The sequence below is a fragment of the Agelaius tricolor genome, unplaced genomic scaffold (assembly GCF_023055355.1).
Source record: "Agelaius tricolor isolate 1412-34295 unplaced genomic scaffold, bAgeTri1.0.p SCAF_1, whole genome shotgun sequence".
Taxonomy (NCBI): Eukaryota; Metazoa; Chordata; class Aves; order Passeriformes; family Icteridae; genus Agelaius; species Agelaius tricolor.
Genome location: NW_027269261.1, coordinates 81,824,377 through 81,840,951, shown reverse-complemented (window position 1 = coordinate 81,840,951; position 16,575 = coordinate 81,824,377). Strand labels below are relative to the sequence as shown.

Sequence of the window (16,575 nt, the reverse complement as noted above, 5' to 3'; positions counted from 1 at the left end):
ATGTGGACTTTTCCACCTAATTATAAAATGCCACCCAAACGCATGAAGAAGGAGGAAGAAGAAGCATGAGGAAGAAGCCCAGGATGACACCCTGTGCCCTCCATCTTGCTTCCATCCACTACATACTAAAAATCCTAAAACCTAAATTTCCCACCTAAGTGATACATCTACACTACTCTCTACAATCTACTTCACATTCGAGTGGATTCTAGTCTATTCTGGAGTTTAGGAAACTTTCTCCATGAATGAGGGTCAAAGTCAGTGTTCCCCTGGGGTTCAGGGCACCCCAGAGCAGACAGGGACATATTCCCAGTGCCCTTTGTTTCCACAAAGTAAAGCCCAATGTCCTGAATAACTGAGCATATTTAACTCTCTGATAGTGGTAATGAGTTCTCACGTTCTTGACTTCATCAACAAGCACTTTGCATTTTGCCTAAACTGTAATTGACAGTGTAGACTTTCCTTTAGTTCCCACAGTTTATTTCTCATTTGTTAGGATACAATTTGTCTATACCTGTAAAAAAAATAACAGGCACAATTTCTTCAAGAAAATGGTGTGCATAAAGAATGTGCATGTATGTGCTTTCTACCTGACAACTTTAGAAAAAGCCATGTAGTGGCTGCTACTAACTAATTTCTTTCATTTTCATGGAGCCTAATGATTTTTCTCCATAAAGGTAAGAGCTAGTTAGATATTTTGTTCAATTAATTGGGCAGAAAATAGTGTCTAAAAGCCACAAGGTGTTTCGACTTCTTCTAGGAGCAGGTATTGTTAATAATGATCTTTGTACTTGCTTCTGCTGCTCCCACATTGTGTTACTTCCAATGAACAGATGTTTGGTGTTGCAGTTTTCTCTTGGAGAGTGGGATTATTTTCAGTCGTGTGCAATAACTGTGTAGATTAGTGACCTTTAGCTTCTGGACAGTCCCTCTATTTCTCTACCAGTTTCAGCCTCCCTTGCTACAGAAGGATTTTCTAACCTGTGTCTTTCAGCTGTGTGACTGGGTTTCTGCACAGCAAGTCTGTCATCAGAGAATGACAAGCACTGCAGAAATTTGGTGGAGTAACAGTCATCTGTCTAAAATTAGAAAATTTAAGTGGCAAACTTATAGCACATGCATGTTCTAGTAAACAGTGTCCAGGATCATTCAATTGCCAGAGCTGCACCACATCCATACCTAGTAAGTTCTGTTAGGAGGGACCACAGCCCCAGAATAATTCCTGAAGTGTATTTGGGCATTGGATGGAAGAATTCTGCTCAAAATCATGTCATTAACTGTCCTGTAAGAATTGAAAGATTGAGACAAGAGAATTGCACAGCACAAAATTCTTGTGCTAGTTCTAGCATTCTGCTAGTTACAGTGGTGCTAATGGAATTGGTATTGTGTAGGCACACATGCATGGGGGATAGTGCTAGAAATTGCCACTACCAACTTGTGATCACAGTGCATCCACAGCATCTACAAAGCACCTTTTTTTTTTTTTTTAATTGAAGATCAGCTGGGAAGTTCCTCATAAGAGATTTTGTGCTGTGGGTACTTGACCTGTCAGCACTGCATCTTTATCAAGAGTTATTTTATGTGGGATATATTGAAACCAATGAAACTTTCATTGATTTTGAGAAAGACAGGTAAGGCTGTTTGGTACAAGGAAGCCTTTGCTACCTGGATTCTGTGCTCTGGGAACCAAGATTCAGCCTCTAATATCTGATATCACTGAAGCATGAGGTGTTTTGACATATGTGTGTCTGGCCTCAACTGGTGGTAGTTAATGCAAAGACACATCTCCTGAGTTTTTGGGACATCTCCTTTCCCATCCCTGCTTTTACTAAGGTTGTTGTCTAGACAAATTAGCTTTTTTTAGCCTCTCAAGCTGCTTCTCAGGTGTGGGGTTTTTTTTCCCATATGCTTTGATGACAGAAAGCATATAACTTTTACATGGCTAAAACTGAGGACAACAGTCATAGAGTGCCTTATCACAAGGACTGCTTTCAGACACCAGAGCAGAACTTGGTGGTGTGAATCAGAACCAAGTTACTTTGTATTTCCAGGTGGCTCTGTGTGTGATGACCATAACTCAACACATGTGCCACATACAAAATGTTTAGATGCTGTAAGTCATACAAACCAACTCACACATGTAAGCCATGGAAATGCACTTTAATATTTTGAGTCCTGTTCTTTTGTGGTGTGTGACAGAAAGAACAATGTCAAGTTGTGTGTGCTATCTGTGAATTTATTCCCATGTTCCTTGTTTTTTTTGTTTGGGTTTTAAAGCCAAAAATGAATAAACACTATAAACCAAATAAAGAGAGCCCCTGGGAGTAAATTGTAGGTGTCCTAATTCAGTGCAGTATTCTAAAATCTGGATCTATATATGTGTGTCTAGCTGATGTGTACTTTATACACAGCATCTCCTTTAATGTCAAATGTGTCTTCTTGTCTGTGTACTCATATATGACTACAGGAAGAAGAAATTCTATTGCATAATTTTGTAGGAAATGCAATAATTTAGCAGGCCTGACCTCCTCATACCAGTCTAAATTAAAGACATTGGCTCAGCCATTCCTGAGATCTCACTGCTGTATGCTATTCTTGAGAACAATTACAAACAACCACACACTTAATTTTTCCTCTTTTCTCCCTCAAAATGATGTTTTGGTGGGTGGCAGAATTACTTGGGCTGCCACAAAATCCTGAGGTCTTACTGTATTTTGAGAATGCCACTGTCATTTTAGGGGTTAGCCACAGGAGAAATGCATGAGCTTGTGCAAAATTGCATTTAAAATTGCCTCGGCAAATGAGCAGAGCGCGGCGTTTCTTTGTTTTCATGCCTGGACTCATTTTGTTGAAGTCCCGTGTAGCTGCTACGAGGGGCACAGGCCGACGGAGGGATTCCTGAGTTGGAATAGGGATAGACTCCTCCGGGGCCTCAGCGAAGTCCCGGGAAGGGGCTTTCCGGGCAGAGAGCGGTGCTGCGGCCGGCCAGCAGGGAGCAGCCGCCGATCAGCGCAGCGCGGCTGGGCCGCCTCGCAGGAGAAATCCCTGGCAGCCGCATCTCTACCTCGAGCTTGTAAAGTCTGCGTTTCAAAGCCTCCGCAGAGCTAATTGTAAAGATAGGGCTAAAAATAACGATGTTATGATGGGCCTGCTGACACTGCTGGGGCTGTTCTAGTCGCTGATATTAACATACATTATTGCTCCTGTTCTCTGAGGGTGTATAAACCTTTTCTGACAGGGAAAAAAGACCAAGTGTTGAACTTTCAAAAGCAGATATAGAGATGTTGCAGTCTACAAATGTAAAATGAGAGGTGCAAACCAGAGGTCTCTTTCAAAATGCCAAATTAAAAAAAACACTGATTTCACTGGGAGAAGAGGGGGGAGCACTAAAATCAGTTGGTTACAAACAGAGTAAGATTTGGCTAATAACACTGCACCTTCTCTATATTTTATAATGGACGGATATTGTAGCTCAGCCAAATTATTTTCTCTCTTCCTACCCACGCCTGCTGTTGTATCTGTGTTCTTTAATACAGATGTTCAGCAGAAACAATGCAACTGTCCAAACAATAACTCCAGCCATCCATTCAGCAGTCAATGTGTTTGGCAGGGGAGGCTAGATGCAACGGGGAAGCTGTGAGTCCTTCTGCCTTTACCTCTCTATTTATATACATTCCAAAGTTCATGTGCCTTCCTACCCCTGCCCAGCCACCACATACATCTGAGTAGAGCAAAGTGAAAAGTTGGTTTCTCATATTTTTTGTGGACTAGAGGTTTGTTTCAGGATCCTGCCAATACTAACACAAACTCTAACTTTTTTTAAAAAAACATGTAATGTGCTGTCCTGGTTGCCACCATCTCCCTGACAGAATTCCAGGGACTCCTGGAATTCATGCCAATTACAGCCTGTTAGGGATGTGTTTGGAGCATGTTTTTGAGCTGAATCTATTTTTCCTTTTCAGATCCTTGAAATTTTCTCAGGTGAAGCAGAGCAGTTAGAGGATTGGGGTAACACAGTGTCTCTTAACCAGACCACTAACACTTTCCTTCCACCATATCCATGCATTTTGTTCAGCAAATTTTCCCAGCCTTCATCAATTAGGGGGCTACAGACTGAAAATCTTCAGAGTGCAGGATGCCTCCAGCCTTTCAGTGTTCCTTGGAGTTTTTCCTGGCTTCCCAGGAGCAGGGTAGTGTTTCTAGGTGCAGAGTGTTGAAGAATAGCCCTTGGAAGATGCAAATTGGGGGGGAGGGGGTGTTTGCTATCTTGCTGTTTCCCACAACTGGAATCAGAAAGCAGAGACATCTGGAACAGCAGAAGAGAGAATGTGAGAAATTGCACCTTTGTCTCTGTCACCTCTACCTATGCTGTGACTAAAATGTACATTGGTGCTCAGTGCAATCATCCTTACCAGCAATTTTTATCCTTTCCTTACTTGTGCTCTCAGGATGTGCTGCATTGCAGGTTCTGCAGTCATGTACTTGCATTTCCTTACAACTAAGGCTGGGTAAGGAGGCACAGGAAGGTTGTGACTCAGTTAAAATGTGAGTGCCTTTTGTGAAAGATGACCCTCTGACTCAGCTTCTCCTGTGCCCTAAGACTGAGAGAATTAACCCAGACATTTTCTCTGCCATTGTGCTGTGGAAATAAACTGAATGTGAAAAGCTACAGCACCTGCAAGCAACATCCTTTTTCTTTCTAGAGACATCCCTTAAACTAGGGCTCCTTAAACTTAAAGAATTCTGTTGGGTACAACCATCTCTCTTTCATAGCTTTTAACATTAAGCCTGAGAAAATGCCTTCTGAGCCACAGTGTCTGGCCAGAAGCTGCAGGGAAAAGCTGTGGCTGTGAGGGAAAGGAAACTGAGAAATGCTTGAGGTTGCAGCAACGTTGGTTTTGAATCACAGGGTACCTTAATGACCCTTCAGGACACTCAGTACTTAAAGTCTTTAAAGTTTTTGACAGCAACCTCAGATGTGCAGCCTGTCAGCACGGCTCAGTAAGGTTGTAACACTGCTCTCAGCTGGATAGACTATGACTTTCCTTACTCCAACTCAAATATGAAGCTTGCAGAGGAGCTCTAGCTGATATGCAGTGCCAGCAAAGCAGCTGAGAGCTACCTGCCTGCCCTTTTCATGCAGCACATAGCACCATGGAGCACTCCCTAGCAATGGGCATGATAGTCTGCTTAGAGATCTCCAAACAGGCATGGGCAGCAGCCCCACAGAAATGATTGTGGTGTTTCTTCAAGCAACAGTCACTAGTCTTGCTCAGGAGGCTGTGTCAGGTGGGATTTGCCAATAAAACAACTAACAATGCTCCAATGGAAGGGTTTTGTAGAGCTTTATGTATCTGAGTGTTCAAGAACCACATGTGAAGCACTGCAAACAAAGCTCCTGGATATGAGGAGCACTCAACATGTGGGTAGGGAGAAGAAAAGAAGAAAACCTTTTTCTGTTAATAAGAAAGTATCATAATCTCTTTAAAAGCCATAAAAGCAGTGACAACATGAGGTTCAGAAAAAATTTCATTCCTCTTTGGAGTATCCTCTATGTCCTTTGTGTTCAATAGGCTTTTCCACCTGAAGAACTCATTCTCTCCGGGCTTCTCTGAAGAGCTGCTGAAGGCTCAACATAAGGTTTGTGTGAAGAGTGTGTGGGTTGTGTGCAGTGCTCAGGCTAATTGCTGCCCCTGAAGCAGCTGGGAGGGGGTGGCCACAGAGGAATAGTAAATGAAGGTAGTCCACAAAGATTAGAAAATGTGATAATCACTTGATTTGTCAGGAGTAGAATCAGGAAATTTAAGCAAATATCTCAAATTCATTATTATTTCCTTCAACAAGCAAAATTTCAAAAGATATCTGACATGTACCCCTCTCCCACCTTACAGAGAGGAAAGCATCTCTTGTGTTACTGCTGGCTTTTGTTTCACTATTTTCTTCCTATTTTAAACATAAGAAGCAAACCCCAAAATTTCACAAGCTCTTGAGTTCTGCACAATGCCTGCCTTATTTCTTTTCATGCATGGTGTCATGGCAACAGGAGGAATTCAAAATTAATTATAATGCAGGCAAGATGGGCTCTACTTGTATTATGTTTGATTTAGCTTGGCCTCCTGATTTATTTTTGACAAAGCAATATCAGAGGTGCTCTTTGCTACTACGGATTTTTCTTTGTCTGGTGAAGATCTTGTAGTCAATAATTTGAATATGTAGCAAGCTGCCAATGAAAACTGAATTATTACAGAGAGATGAGATGAAAAATATTCAAAGGGAAAAGCAGGAAGAGGTAGTAAGTGATTAAGTGAATCAGATCTTGTTAAACTTTAGTAAATTCTAGGGAGTAAAACAAAACATGCTCTTTTTAACAGGAACAGCTCTACAACTATTACTGTTATCAATTTCCCTAAAAAGATTTGATTTATGACTTATTAATCAGATATAAGAATGTGTTTCATCTGAGAAATGTTCAGTACCTCATTTGATATGGTGATGCCTTAACCTGAAAGATACCTTGATGGTACACAAAGGGAACTCAATAAAAAATCAGTTAGACTTTCCAGCCTAACAAGTGTTTTACTTCTTCATTCAAAGTTGAAGTACTAAATTCATTTTTCTCTTCTGCTCTGCATTGCTAAAGAGTCATGTATCATATAGTTTTTATAGAGAAAGGACCAAATTCAATTTTTAACAATTAGATAGAATTCTTACACCTGGAAAGCCATTTCTGGTTTGCCACCTCTGGCAAACCTGCAAATCTGTACCAGCAAGTCTATTTTGCACTTCCATCTGCAGGCATACTGTGCATCCTGTGAAGGACCAAATGCAGACTGAGAGACCCTGAAGCAGATTCCTTCAGCCTCTGTTCTGCATAATGCAGAAATAGTTCCCATGTGATGTGTGAGTGACCCATTTATGAGGCAGCTTCTGGAAAATCATGGGAGGTGTAAAGGCAATAATCATAAAGAAAAAGAAAGTTCTGGATTATCTATGTCCATCTTTTTTGTCTTTTGAATGATAAACATCCATGTCTGCATGTTTTCATTTGCTATGATCACCACAACCAATGTTTTATAAAAATCCCCCCTAAAAAAATATAATCTGAGATATAGCGCAATCTCCAAAAGCAGGATTTTGGAATAAATAATAGAGACAACAAGGTTGAATTTTATTCTTTGTTTTGTACAAAATATTTTGCATGCAGCTTAGTTCCTTTATGCCAAATCAGTCTGACTTAAATGTTCCAGGTATAAGGTACCAAGAAACAGCCTATCATTGACTAAACAGAGATTTCTTTTTTTTTTTTTTAATGAGAAAGAGAAATGCTTTTTTTATTGGCATGAAAAATTATATCTATCTGGGGGGGGCAAAAAACCCCCCAACAACTTATATTCAGATATCACAGTGCATTTAGTTCTTGACTTAGTGAAGAGTAAAAGAGATCTTTAACTGGATTGATTACCCACAGAAGTTATGCTCTCAGCAGTCCTGAAGCTTGTGAACATCGCTGTTGTTCAAGCCTTTGCATGCAGTGAGAGCTACTTGGAGGACAGTTTGATCCTAAGTTTCTCCTCACTTATTTACCCATGGGGTCTCAACACAATTTCTAGAGCTATTGTACAATATGTGCAGATGATGAAATTCCAGAAGCTAATGCCTTCCCAGGCTGGCATCAGGGATCAGTGGTATTGCATAAATAACCTCTGGATATTGTGACTAATTTCTGTCAGAACAACAGCTAACTCATTGCAACAACTGAGAAACAACATGTGGGAAAAGTAGCAACAAGCACTGAACAATGTCTTGACATGTCCTCCATGCAGTGCTGAGGAACTGATCCACTTACCAGATGGGAGAGACAAGTCAGGCACATTTCCTGATTCTTCAGGTCCACATATGGAGCATCATAGAGGTGAACTCATAGATAGTTTTTGAAAACGGAAAATTACTCAGTTCAACAGAAATATTTGGGGCTGTAGACATTTCCCCAAGATGCAGGATGAAAATATTCTGGTATGTGATATCACTTCTGTTTCAGGTTTCTGGAGAAATTTGTGAGGTTAAAGGAGAGTGGGTAAGAGACAAGGAAATAACCAGATTTACTAGACCACAGTTACTCTGAGGAATAGTGCTTTCCTTGTGGCTCTCTTTCAGTATTTTGAATCTGTACTGCCTTCAGCCAGCACTGGTTACAGATTATACTGGAGGATCTCTAACATCTGAATTGCTCTAGCATGTTTTCAGATAGTTCCACAACTTACTATTGGCAATTATTTTGGATATTGTTTTAAATTACTCTGTCTCTTTTATGCATGGCGATAATGAGACACAGATTTTGTTCCATACTGACTGGCAAGCAGGCAGCAATCAAGAGTCCTGATGTGTACCAGTGAACCCTTTCTCCCAAAATGCTCCCAAAACTGTCACTTCTGAAAAATGTGGTCCCAACTAGCAAAAGAGTGAGACCTTGCAGGCAGCTGAAGAGAGGCTGTCTGTTTAATCCATAGCTGAACAGAAGTGGGAAAGCAGTAGGAGCTCAGTAACTTCCTGGATATGAACAATGTTATGTCAGCTGAAAACTTGGCAAAGTAGATTCATGTGGGGGTAAGGACAAAAGCTTAAAGTATAAGGGGAGAATTGTCCAGCAGAGTACAAGAGGATGCTATACTTAATAAAAAAAAGGAAACACGCCGCAGTGTAATTAAAAACAAAGCAAAACCACCACATAAGCCCATCATGCAAATAAAACTGAAAGGAGAAAAAAAACACCAAATCAAGGAAGTGTAAAACATTTATGTGAAAAGATGTGAATACTTTATTTCATAGAATGCCTGTGTAAAAAACTATTTCTACTGTGTTTAATAAACTGTCTGTGTAGAAAAGTGTGTATCAGGGTTAGTTTGCTTCTGCTATGCAAATCTGCTCAAGGCAGGACTGCTGGCAGGACACTTCCCTTGATGGCAGCAGCATTCCCACCTGGCTGAGCACAGACTGACTTGCCTTCCTTCAGCACTCCAGCCAGGGTCACTGAAGAGAGTCATTTCTCATCTTCCTATGGGCAAGTTCAAGGGCCAAACCTTGTAATACTGTAATTTTAGCTTCTTATAGCTTAACATTTAATGACAGTTAGATTACTATAAAGAACGATGAAGCAGTTCCAAAGGTGTCCATGGTAAATTCTTCTCAACCACAGGGAATAATACTAAATGAAAAAAGTTTGGAAATTGAGAGGAATTTGACCTTGGCAGAAGGTGGACTGAAATCAGAGACTGGCACCCTTTCAAGGGTATTTTTCCAGTCAGTATTTTCCTGCCCAAGTTAGAGGTTAAGCAATCCTAGTAGGAAGTTGGTGGGAGCCAGAGACACCATTCTCAACCAAACAATGTGCTACTGATGAAAGGGTCAAATCCCTCAGGAGACAGGGCTGGAAACTGCTGCCTTTTGTAGGCTAGACATTTAGGTGGCAGTCTTTGCTGGCCTTACTGGTAGTACCTGACATCTTTCCAAAGAAATACACTTGTATTCCCCATTTGCAAAGTTTCTAACCCTGATTTTCCCATCCTTTCTTTCTAAGAACATTTTGTTGTATTGAGTGTTGTGAGCAAATACTGCAAGCAGTAAAGAAATTGACCCAAAAGGTAAACACAGAAGTCATTTGTTTTATATTATTCAGTATCTTCTCTTCCTTTTACTTTTTTTCTATGAAACAACCAAATCATTAAGTATCTTGAAGAAACTTCTGTTTTTTAAAAACAGTGAAGGAATCTACATCAAACAGCAGTGATGGCTCTAGTAGTGGTGGCAAAACATGCAACAAAACCTTGCAGTAACACAGCAAGTTTCCATCCCACTTTAGTCTAGGGACTAGGATATAAATAGCAACAGTGAAAATGTGTCCAAAAGAAATAAAGGTTTACAAGACAGCCTTATTTCTTCAAAATCTTTTATTCTCTTCCTTTTACATGCATACATGCAAATTTCTAACATTTACATTTGGGGGACTTATTTACTAAATTCTGCAAAATTATTCATTCATTCCTTTCACAAAGCTGTAATAAGGAGCACAAAACTGAGTTCCTCACACTGATTCTCACATTTTTTATCTCACCCAAACTGGATGTCTGTGATTTAGAGCTACACAGCAAAGCTTCCTATTACATCCAACAGAAAGAAACAGTTCCCTCCAGAGGAGACTTATCTCACAAGTTATGCAAGTTTTAGACTTGTGTTTAGGTTGGTATCTAAGAAAAGTGAGATGAGTTTAAATGCTCCCTCTCTCAGTCCACTGACGTTGAAGAACCATAGGGGTGGTTTCCCACAGCCCAGGCAAGCCTGACAGGAGGTTTTTTTCTTCTCAAGAACCAACACTACAGCTTGTGGGAAACTTTTCCACATGTACATTTGGGAGCCCCTTGGAAGTATCACTGTAGTCACTGTAAAATTGCATTCTGAGATGAATAAGTTTTAGCTGCTTAAACTTCCTGAGATAAATTTGTTTCTGAGAAGTTCTGTATGTTTGTTTCTGTGGAACTGGTTAGAGGGTTATGTTCCTGGCTGCCTGCTACAGAGGTTGTTTTTTGTTTCTAAGCTGACAGGATAGACTTGCTGTTTTCAGGTGTTATTTCTGTGGGGGGAAAAAGTTTAGAAATCTCTTGGGGAAATGCAAACAGCGTGTTGCACATGCTCTGTATTTCAGCAATTGAATTCCTGAGGGAAGTACCTGATAGTGGAGAAATTAAAACAGTGAACTTGATACAGACACACATGGGAAACTCAAAGTGAATTTGATTAGGAGTAAAAATGCAAATAGTTAAGATTTTGTGCCTGTTCTGAACTGTGATTAGAAACAGTCATCTGAGTTATCTGTGGGGGACTCTTGCTTAAACTCACCTAAAATACATGGGGCCATCTTGGTGACTCTTCTGTTTATAGTTGTTCGTATGTACCAGGTTTGCAATTGTATCTTTTCCACATAGCAGTTCACTACTTCATAAATCCAGGTGTAGCCCACATATTAGAAGATCCATATCAGGACGTTCATGTTTTAAATCAATACAATTTTGGGTAATATTCCTTCTTTCCATTCTCTTCTCTCTTCCAGCAGAACTGCAGAACACTGGTGCCAGAAGCCATATGTCTTCACTTTGAATACTTCTATGTAGTCTATAGTCCTCTCTGGTTTATTGTTTCTGACTGATCTTTGTTTTTAGAGCAATTCCTCAGTTTAAAAATAGATGGGTGTGTTACTTTCAAAAATCGCAATGAAGGATGAATGCTTTGATGTTTTCTTATTGAAAAATCCTAAATAAGAATTCTTTGTATGGTGTGACTCTATAAGACTTGCTTAATACAAGTTAAGCATTTTGGACAGTTTGATATTCCAAAATAATATTTTATAATGAAAATGAAGTTCAAAAAATGCAGGTCAAACTAAATTCCCTTACTGTTACCATTATCGTATTTTTGGCAAGTCTTACCTCTTAATGTATTTTGGCTGAAATTAAGTTTTGCTTGTGTCTTATATTTGCTTTTGTTTGAAAGCATAATCTCCTAAATCTGAAGGCCATGACCAATGATATTATTTCTGGAGTAATAAGACCTAGGATGAAACCTCTATTTTTTTTTTTTTTAATCTTTTATTTTGTGCTCGAAGTCCCTTCCTAACTCAAAGTGACAAGGTTCTGAGTATCAGAATGAAAAAGAAAAGTTTATATGTTTGTCACTTGGTCTGGGGATTCTATTATTAGTGGCCTTCAAGGCTACTGAAGTATATGCAGCATTTGAGAGAGGTTCTGCAACATCCCCCACCAGAATCTGAGTTGAGCAAATGAGATGTCTGGGGAATACACCCCAGCTCCTGGCTGCACAGGGAAGATATGTGCCTGTATGAATAGTGGAAGGGATTTCATCACCCCTCTTCTGTTTTGGCATTTCATTTAAAATCCAGATGATGAAAAATATAGATATTTATGATATTTATATATATTTATAGATATTTATAGATATTTATAGATATTTATAGATATTTATAGGTATTTATGACATTTATAGATAGTTATGGAGTAATTTTAAAATAGGTACTTTAGATGGCTAAATCAAAGATTATCTCGAAATTCTTCTGGCAGGGGTTTATAATAATTTCCTATCAACTTTTCCCACTGTGTCAGGCTATCCTGCAATACCTGAGCTGCTTTGCTTTTCTCAGAGCAAGATGTTGAATGGTTGAAGCATGTTCTATCTGTGGTGGATGGGTAAACAGTGGCTTTAGCCTGCAAAAAAGGACAATGAAGTGAAACAAAAGTTCACTAATTTCAGAACCAGTGAAAACCAAGAACAGGCTAAAGATTTTCAGATTTCTCTGTGACAGAAGTTTTAATAAGAGATTGGACAAATATTTCCTAGGAAGAAGATTGTTCTGGTGATAGACTGGGACCTCACAAAACACCTGAACTCTGCTGTTCAATGATTTTAAATCCACCATGAGACTTTGTGTCATCTGTAATGATTCAGGGAGTACCTATTCCAAATTTTCAGGAAAGTTCAGACCTGTGCTTGGGCAAGTCACCATGGTCACTAAGGTATTTTATAACATAGGAATGCTACTAAAATCTCACTCCCTGGAGGCAAGTACTCACGACAGCACATGGAGAAGGCAGCCTGTTGTTTGTCCTAGCTGTTGCTTCACATGATTACCAGGATGTAGGTGTCCATGTCACCATTTAGTGGCTCTTTGTCAACAAAGGAGAAGTCTTGCTTAACAAATGCAAGAGGCTTTTGCTTGCCCTTCAAACAGCCTAAAATGAAAGGACAGACCACCCTGAGCAATGAGGTCAGTGTTACAGAGGCTTTGAGAAAAGACAGTAAGATGGAAAAATATCTGACTTTGAAATAGTTTCAGCATAAGTTTGGAGTGAGGAAAGCTCAAGAAACAAAAGACAGAGAAAAGGGTATTTAGGAAAGAACAATGGTAAAGGAAAGCCTTGTTTCAAAAGCCTGTGTCAAACCAAGTTTGCTTGTTCAGAAGGCAAGATGTGATGCAGAAACATTCAATAACCTAATTTTCTTTTTGATCACCACACAGTGGGACAGTTTGGCATACCAGCTCTGCCAGGTTGACTAGATTTAAAATAGAATGAAATACTACTTTGGTTGGGGACAAGACTTGCTGGTTTTTGCAGGTATCAGCTGCGGTGCTGAAAAAAAGCTTCTTGTGAGGGGAAAGAAATAGCAGGCAGTGATGGTCACCTCATCAGACTTATTTGGGAAGTCAGTAGGCTAAATCTCTACTCTCTTTGTTTTCTTACTGTTTTACTGAAGTGGAATCATCTTAAAAACCTGCAATATCATGGTGTTTCTGGAATCTAGAGACCCTTTCTAGACCTACACATCTTCAATGCACAGACCCAAGTTGCTCGTGCTCCCAGTTTGTGTAGATCAAAGTGGAGATAACATCCCCACATATTGATAATGTACAGTTTTCTTAGACCCTTTGGGCTAGCTATGAGCTGGACAATTGTATTGCAGGACAGTGCATGCACTGAGGAGCAGCAGTCCTGCTCAGTAGTACTCAGGCAAGGCTTACACAAGTTGAACTCACATAACTTTGCACATGTTTGGGAGACCTACACTGGACCTAAACTCTCCCCTAGTCCCAAAGCAATGGAACAAAATCATATCAATGTGTTTTCCTATGAAATGGAAAGCAAGGAAATAAAAATAACTTTTATTTTTCCTGAATATTTTTAATGTAAGATGACATCAAAAGTTACACATGGAGAAGTGTCATGAAAACATGTTGCAATTTCATCTCACATGGGAAAGGACTGATGGTGTTATTCCTCAGTTAGTCACAAATGCAATACTGTACTTCATTTCCACCCTAACCTGTATTGTATTGTTTTTCAAATGCTATAGAGTAAAACAGAAAGTATAGAGTGTAACTTGTCATGTTCCAGAATTATTTTTTACCTCTGATTGTATATGTTATTACTTTACCTTGTGAAAGGAAAAAAAAAAGGGAGAGAATTAAATCAAAGTAGGAAACAGAAAAGAGTCATGGGAAACAGATGAATGATGACATCCAAAGAATGGCACGAAAAACTGAAGAAATGCTACACAAAGCCAGGAAATTGTCATTTTGCAGCAATGGCATCTCTCTGTGATCGTCTCCAGCACTGTTTCACCACATCCATCACTGAAGGACGCACAGATGTCACCATGAGAAATTCACAATTTGAATAAAGTTCCACAGCAAGCAGTGGAAAGACTTTGATTAACTCCAGAGGGCTTTGGATGTGACTCTTTCCATATCCTGGCTCATTTTGGCTCAGGACCTGAAATCACTGTTTTTCTTTTTAATAACAATACTTTCCATTTCTGTGGTGAATTACATCCACAAAGCTCAGTGAAAGCTTGTAATATTTCCTTTTATGAGTTCTATTAATATCAAGCAAGATAAAAACCTTTTGTCTTGAAACACAGGTCTTTTGACCTTCTCATAGTTCAGAGGCAGCTTAAAATTGTAATTAATTTTCATAGAAATTGTAGCATGTTGAAGATTGTTCTCATTCTGATTTACATTTACAAAATCCAATGTTGTGAAGCTGTGTCAGGGGAGGTTTGGGTTGGATATCAGGGAAAGGTTCTTCCCCCAGAGGGTGTTTGGGCACTGGAACAGGCTCCTCAGGGAAGTGGTCACAGCACCAGCCTGGCAGAGCTCAAGAAGTACTGGACAGTGCTCTCGGGCACAGGGTGTGATGCACTCTTGGGGATGGTGCTGTGCAGGGCCAGGAGTTGGACTTGATGATTCTTCTGGGTCCCTTCCAACTCAGCATATTCTATAATTCTTTGATTTCTTATGACACAAATATTATAAAATATAATAACCTAAGTAGTTATGCACATTTTGAAATATCAAGTCAGAGATCATTCTTCAGTTTTATGTTTTACTTATGAAACTAGATCTTCTTTTTTGTACATATGACAATCAACATCTATCATTAATTACAGTCTAAAATACAAATTAATACTGCCTGTAATACATCATAATGTGTAATATGGCTGGAAAATCCATTTTTATTTTATTTTCTTTTTTAGATTGTGGAGGAGCCTGCTGTCTAGTAGCATAGCAAAAAATTAAATCTCTTATTTTTTCCCTTTTTTTTCTCCTTTTTTAAATCAATGTCTCCTGTTTATGTTACTACATTTTTTTTTTTTATTATTTAACTTGGGACAACACACTATGAAAAATAATGGACATAAGGTAAAAAATTTCCCTTGAGCACAAAAAATAGTACCTAAGTTGTTCTGCTGCATATTTAAGAAATGGAAAAAGAGCTTGTGTATAGCAATATGATAGCGGATTCTTCTGGGAAATCTGTCCTGGATTATACATAAGTAAAAATAAATTATTTTGAATAGGTAACAAGTGAATTGCAGACAATGAAGTTAAAACACCTCTGCACAAATGCAGGCAGCAATGAGCACACATGACTGGTGTGTGCCTGTGTTGGTAGGGGGGTCAGGAGACATGTGTGTGTGCAGGTTGCCTCGCCTAGAAGGGATTTCCAAATCCCCAAAGATGAGACCAATAGCGCAAACAATAGCACTGCTATTTTAGTAACAAGAAACAAGAAAAGAGCAGCTCCAGCAGGAGCAGCTTGATGCAAGAAAAGGGCTTTTATCTCTGCTTCCATCCTGATACCACAGCCAAGCATCATGATGAGACCTTCAGTTCCGGGGCAACAGTACACTCCATTTTTAAAGGCCAAAATGGATTCCAATGAGGCTGTCTTGATTAATTTAAAATAGCCTTGTGCTGGTGGAAGAGGGCTTATTCCAAAGCCCACTGAAGTCAATAGGAGTTGACTTCAATTGCCATTGGATCTAGGCCAAGATAGAGGCATCATGAGGTCATAGTTTAACAACTTTGCTCTAAAAGACAAAGCCTAAAATGTTCCAACACTTGTGAGTTCCTTATTTAACTCCAGGAGGCTTCAGGAGACAGTTTGCATTATGAATTGAATCGACTTTCCTCTTAGTTGAGAGGATGCTACTGACTGCTCAAGCCAGAAAAGCTTGTGGTTGCACTGGTTGGGATTGCCACTAGAACAGGGAGGGGTGTCAGGGAGCTCTGAAGCTTTCTCCATAAATTACAGCCATGCATCCCAGCTCCCTGCTTCAGCTGCCACCACAGATGGCCTGGGCCAGCTCAGTAACTGTGTGTCACCACAGCTGATTGCAGGGATTGTCCTGAGGGCTTACGTCAGTAGCTCAGCATCCAGCCCTCTGCAGCAGCTTGTTCACAGAAGAATTTTTCTTTATAGATTTCCATTAAATTACTAAAAAGACCAATAAATCTATTGAATACTATTTCCCACAGTCTCTCTCATTTTTAGAAGCTTTTCTCTTTTATGTCTCCTGGCTCCCAGCACCATTCCAGTCCCTTGCTCCAGCAGACAGCTCTAGCAGAGCACAGTGTTGTGTCCTTCCTGTCTTTGCACATCTCCTCTGGCCGTGTGAGAGGGGCTCATACTGGTTTGCTGGGTGATCCTGGGCCCACAAAACGTTGCCTTT

General features: G+C 39.7%; 1 protein-coding gene across 2 annotated transcripts in view; it reads left to right on the top strand.

Moving 5' to 3' along the window:
- Positions 1-16,371, top strand: part of RNF144A (ring finger protein 144A) — a 79,420-nt gene extending 63,049 nt beyond the window's left edge. The window contains exons 9-10 of one of the 2 annotated variants that reach the window (XM_071441233.1): positions 5,574-5,640; positions 11,105-16,371. In XM_071441233.1, coding sequence (XP_071297334.1) covers positions 5,574-5,615 — 42 coding nt within the window. In that variant the 3' untranslated portion in view covers positions 5,616-5,640; positions 11,105-16,371. Of the gene's footprint in view, positions 1-5,573; positions 5,641-11,101 lie in introns of both variants that reach the window. The other variant, XM_071441240.1, reaches the window with a different exon arrangement.
- The last annotated feature ends 204 nt before the right edge of the window (positions 16,372-16,575 follow it).